The 6,000-nt window shown below is 45.8% G+C and overlaps 1 protein-coding gene across 1 annotated transcript; it reads left to right on the top strand.

Annotated features, from left to right (window-relative positions):
• Nucleotides 1–2,718: 2,718 nt before the first annotated feature.
• ZNF488 (zinc finger protein 488) lies at nucleotides 2,719–3,691 on the top strand. The gene is given in 2 exon segments (XM_054572338.1): nucleotides 2,719–3,005; nucleotides 3,007–3,691. Coding segments are annotated over 2 exon segments (972 nt in total).
• Nucleotides 3,692–6,000: the final 2,309 nt, after the last annotated feature.

The following is a 6,000-nucleotide window of genomic DNA, read 5'->3' as shown; positions in this document are numbered from 1 at the left end:
TGGATATCTAAGACAGCAGTTGGCAGAATCTAGATCCAGAGTGGTCTCAAAAAGCTGAAATGCAGCACTGAGTGTAGCAACATGGTATTTGGCAGATTGAAGATGAATGCACTTGGGTTGAGACATGCAGCTTTCCTCATATGGTTCTTGTGAAACTGCCATGAAGTAAGGTAATTAAGCCTAAGGCATGGAGACACTTAAGCACTCAATAAACAACGATTTCTATTTTTATATCATGAAAGATTCTGGTAACAAATATTCCATCCTGTAATAAGACCACATATCCAAAAGTTCAGTGCCAGGAAGATGGTCACATCTGTGGCTCAGGTCACTCTGGACAGCGCTGGCAACAAGGTCCACACAGCTGTGATTGGCAAAGGTTGTCTGAGTTGTGAAGGCAGCCCAGTGGGGCTGTCTGCAGAGGGATGTTGAGGTGCAGCAAGACCAAGAGGACAGAGTGAGGCTCCTTCCCACGTGAGGCTTGGGAAATACATCTAGATGATAGTTTTAAACTGTGATCTAGAGAACTGTCTGAGAGACAGAGATGGAGATGCAGAGATGTGAGTGTGTGTGTGTGTGTGTGTGTGTATTTTATGTGTATTTGAGTATAAATGTATGTATGTGAGTGAATGTATGAAAATGTGTGTGTGTTTTTGTATGTGTGAGTGTATGAGTGTACATGGGTGTGTGGGGTTTTTTTGTTTTGTTTAATCCTGACCCAAGGATATGTTTTATTGATTTTAGAGAGAGAAGAGGGGTGAGAGAGAGAGAAACATTGATGTGAAAGAGAAACATCAATTAGTTGCCTCCCATACACACCCCAACCAGGTATCAAACCCACAACCTAGGTATGTGCTCTGACCAAGAATCAAACCCGCAACCATTTTAGTGCTTGGGACAATGCTCCAACCAAACTGAGCCACTCAGCCAGGGCCTGGGGTGTGTGTTTCTTTGTAGAGCTCAAGAAGCACAGCAATGGGGCTTCAAGCCAATCAGTTACTTTTTGAAAAATGGAGAGAATTGGCTTCACTCCAATTAGAGTCATGCACTGGTAGATCTGGAAAGGATTGTGGAGATAATTTAGCTCAACCCTAGTTTGTAGATGAGAAATTGAGGCTGAGAGAGGTGGATAGTCAGTTCAGGGGGACTCAGTAAACTGAAAACATTGTCCAGCACTAATCAGATGTCAATGACATCCTTTTTGAGGGATTAGTTTGGAAGGGATGTTAAGAGAGGCTCAGATCCTCCAGGAAGCACAGTTTGGACTTGGTGCTCACCACCGGGGCACTGTGAGGGTGACATGGGTAGTGCAATTAAAGCAGACTTTGGGGACACACTCTTGGGTTTCAACCCCATCTGCACCTCCTACTTGCTGGGGACATTGGACAGGGTGTGTAGCTTTCTAAAACTCCTGTCCTCCTATCTGTGAAAAAGAGTAATGGTGGAAGGAGGTGGCATATGCAAAACACCTATCACAGACTCCTACCATCAAGATAGAGGGAGGACAGGGTGCTTAGGCTTCCTTCTCCAGGGCAAGAGGAAAGAGCTGACATGAGTGCACATAGTATTTATGCATAACAAGCCCATGGAGGTACCTGTGAAGAAGCTCTGCCACCTACTCCTCAGTATCTTTCTGGGCCTGGGGATGTTTTCTAAGGATGAAAACTTGGACCATTCAGTCAAGTGTGGTCTAGCAGTACTGCTCACCAGCTGAAGTGGGGTGCTTGAAGATGGGTTTCCCAATTTCCAGAACATGTTGGAGGAGTTGATTAGGGAAAGACAGGAATGAATGCCCTCCCTGCAGGACTGATGGCACCCTCTCCTCCATGGTGCCATCCTCGCATACAGCTACTACATATCTCTCCTTGAAGCCTTGAGAGCACAATGGAAGCTGGTCCACCTGAGCATGTCCAGTAGGTGGGCACAGAGGACAGTTGACAGTTGCTAAGAAAGCAAGTGGATTCATATGTGAGGAGAACCAAGTGTTTCACTTCCAGTGAGTCTCTACTGGAAGTGACCCTCATTTGTTCCAGTAGGGCCAAGTAGAGAAGTAGTGCCCCCTGCTCTCCCCACCCCAGGTATATGAGTGGAGGCCAGACAGAGCCCCAGACCCACCCTGTCATGCCTGGGTATTTATTGCTTCAGCTTCTTTCTCTCTGGACCTGCAGGAGTGCCTGTCCCCAGGTGCCTAAAGTTCTTGGCACCTCTGAAGATTTGAGGCGGGGGCGGAATTGGCATGTTGTGTGGCAAGGAATGCAGACTTCTCTAAATCAGCGTGCAAACATGTTAGAGCTGTCAATGGAATCAGAACTGGCTGGTGGCTCTCTGAATAACAGCAGCTGCTGCCTGGGTGCAGGCAGGTGTGGAGACAGTAGTGAGCCACGCCTCTAGGTGGCAGCATTGTGCAGTGTCATCCCTCCTCCCTGATTGAGTCCTGGAGGTGACAGCATGTGGCATAGAGTTCTGAGACAGAGTGAGCTGCAGTATCTGTAGTTGTCACGGTTCTTTGGATGCAGACAAGTAAAGAGCACTTTCACTGCCTGCTGCTTCCTCTCTCTGCAGAGTCCTATGGTCCAAGTGTGGCCGGCCTAACCACCAGGGGAGCTCACCAGTCTCACAGCTCTTACCCAGGCCAAGCCCTCTGGAATGCCAAAGCCCTGAAGATGTCAACTCTTGGAGTGTCCACCTTGCTCAGCTGTCCCAGGCCCTGTCAGTAACATGGCTGCTGGGAAGGGGGTTCTGTGTAGCCCTTCATCTGAAAACAGTTGGTGGCTTAATGAACCCAACCAAAGTGAGGGCTGCAAGCCAATGCGGATAGAGGAAGCAAACTGCCTGGGCTCCGAGGGTACCATTGGCAGGGGTGGCCAGGGTGAGATCAATGTGGAGCTAGCACTATTAACACCCCCAGACAAGCTTAGACTGGGAAAGCCACTGGCTCAGAAGGTGTGCTGGAAACAGGGGGAGAGTGTCTTCATAGAGGTGCCTCAGCTCAAGAAAAGGCTAGAGTACGCAGGCCAAAGATAGGGAATGTGATGACCTCATAGACCAGCCTGGTCCTCAACAGCTGACCCAAGACATCCCCAGGAAGCCAGCTGGCAACACAGTTTTCTCTGCATTGCCTAGCAGAGCCCAACAAGAGCAGAGAAGTGCCTTCACCAAACCAGCCAGGTGTCTATCAGGGAAACCAGGGTCAGCCCCTCTTTTCTAGGCATGCAGACCTGCAGATACCTTGGCGGAACTGTTGGGACTCATTAAGATGGTAGATTTCCCTTGTTGGGGTCAACTTTCCAATTCTAAGCTTTTGGTGGGTGATTTCTGGAACCTGCAAATGCTGCCACAGAATACTCATCTCTGCAGTGCTTTTCTGGGTGCCCCCACATTGTGGCTAAAGCATGCCATGGCCCAGATACCCACACCTTCATCATCCTCTTCCACTGCCTCTCAGGCCTTCCTGCCACCCACTTTCCCTTCTCTGGGCTTGCCCACTCAGAACTGGTGTGCAAAGTGTAACCTCTCCTTTCACATGACCTCAGACCTGGTTTTTCATATGCGGTCCCACCACAAAAAGGAACATGCAGGGCCTGACCTACATTCTAAGAAGCTGAGAGAAGAAGCACTCACGTACCCCATTTGCCATGAGTACTTCCAGAAGCGCCACCATCTCTCCCAGCACATGACTTCTCACAGTTAACAGGTGGCTGTGGAACAGACCTCTAAGTGCAGTGTTCATTGTTTGGCAAAGAGGCAGAAATGGTTTGCCAGGGCTTCCTTTGAAAATACAATTGCAGTTATCTATAAGGCTTGTCTGCAATGGACTGCGTAGATGAACAGCTCAGTCATAATTGGAAAAAGATGTGTTTTGAAATAAAGTCATGAAATAAAATGATGTGCTTTGCTAACCCAGGGCATTGGGGCTACTAGGCACAAAGTGTCTCTGACAGCTTCAAGAGTGGGGGCCCTGCCTCTTCCCCTATTCTTTTTGCTCCATATGGAGCCAAGTGTGGCACACAGCATAGGCTTTGGAGGCAGACAAACCTGAATCTGAATCTTAGCTCTTTTACCTACTAGATCTGACCTTAAACAAATCAGTTTAATTATCTGAGCTCCAGTTTTCTCACCTGTAAATTGGAGTTTATGACATCTATGTTTTGGGAGATGTTTTTTGGGGTCACATGGAAGGATGTGAGGACAGTGGCCAGCATGGCACCTAGAGCAATGTGATCACTGTGTAGATAACAAAATCTACATAACAAAAATCTACATGGCAAACAACCCAGAGTACCTGTTTCTCACTAGGGTGTCTGTAGGTTAGCTGCAGTTGAGGTGGTCTTTGCTGGCTTTGCTCCAGGAAACATATTTAGGTCCATTCCCTTTTTCTGTGCAACAGATGAGCTACCCAGCTCATGGTTCTCTCATGGTTATGCTGAAGCACAAGAGGGAAAGTCCTAATACACAAACACATGTAAGTCTTCTGCTTGGGTCACTTCTGCTAACATTTCTTTGGCCAAAGCAAGTCAATGGCTGAACACAATGTTAAGGGGTGAAATGTGCATGCTGCCCATGGTGAAGCCATGACAAGCTATTTTACAGCAGTAAGCATTTCTGTCTACTGATAAGCTGACCTACAGAGTGTTGCAGGGCAAAGTGGTGAAGTCAAGGCCAGAATTCCTGAAATAACTATGATATCTAGGTCTGTGAGTCTTCTTGGCCTGCTGCACTCCTCGAGGAACCACACCATTCATAAGCAAGGGAAATGTTTCAAAAATAAGTAAATTTAACCTAATTAAGTTAAAGTGATCAAGAAGCATAACAAAACCCAAATCAATTTTTAAGTTGGAATTCAGTTTGATAAAAATTGATGATGGAGGTTATTTTGGTAAAAATTGATGTAAATGCAAGTTGCTTTGTAGACACTTAAATTAACAAAGTGAGAGATGACTTATAGAGATGATGACTTACAGATTATGAATGTGGCAGTTACTACTTGACACCAAGCTGGGTTCTCAAAGTCCTCTTGGCAGTTGAATCCTGTCTTGATTCACTGTTCTCTCCCGCTGTCCTGTCTCTACTGGAGAGTAGTCACTTTTAATCATGACTTTGCCCTCTCTCTGTCATTTTCTGTTCTATTTAAGGGTTGGCTGGTGATTCTGCCACAAAACATCACATCAGCAGGTATGAATTTTCCTCTACAATTCTTGGCTAAAAATTGTCAAATTCCTTAAATTCTCTATATTGTATTTAATTTTCTCTGCACCCCAATCCTTTGGCTTTTATATGCAACTTGTCTTTTGGAAATTCCTCTCCTGCTTCCCAAGTTCAGAGAAAGCTCCCCAGTGCTCTACACCTAAGAAGGTAGCCTCTTAACATCATACCACCTCCGCATGCTACCTTACTGTCTTTGCCACTGTTTTTCAACAGGCTCTGACCTCTTATCCACCTCCCCCAGGGTCTTGGGTCTTGGTAGGTTTCTGGCAAAGCTGTTGTTAGGAAGGTAGCACAGAAGCCACCAAATCAATGAACAGAAAGGCTTGTCTAACTTCTTAGACAAGCGGAAGGAAAACACTTACAGTGGCTGGAAAAAAAAAGTGCTAATTATATTCTAATAAGTTATCTTCCAGCAGCCATTCAGTTATTTATCAAAGTCCTGAAGATGTGCTAAGCTAAGACATTTTCAATTGAAATGCATTTTATTTCTCAATTTTGACTAAGATCTGCTTTCTGTTTTTATCTGGAACAGAAAAGTAAAACCTTGCTGAAGCTAAGATCCTGGGTTTTAACTTCTAGCCAATTTCCAAATCTTAGGTAATGGATCCCACTCAAATAACTACATAATTGGATTAATAAAAATGAGTCACTCCCACTCAGTATGCTGGGAGAGGGCGGAAGAGAAAAGAAAGGCAGTGTTGACAACTTGGAGCTCATATATTCTGGGTAGAGACTCCTCAGAGCCAGGCTGAATGTAGGCCTGAAGAGAGATTAGAAATCAGGACAGTATGTGAA

This window comes from Pteronotus mesoamericanus, unplaced genomic scaffold, assembly GCF_021234165.1.
Source record: "Pteronotus mesoamericanus isolate MK-2021 breed Mesoamerican mustached bat unplaced genomic scaffold, CSHL_Meso_final contig_230, whole genome shotgun sequence".
Lineage (NCBI taxonomy): Eukaryota > Metazoa > Chordata > Mammalia > Chiroptera > Mormoopidae > Pteronotus > Pteronotus mesoamericanus.
This window is presented reverse-complemented; position numbering and strand designations above follow the sequence as displayed.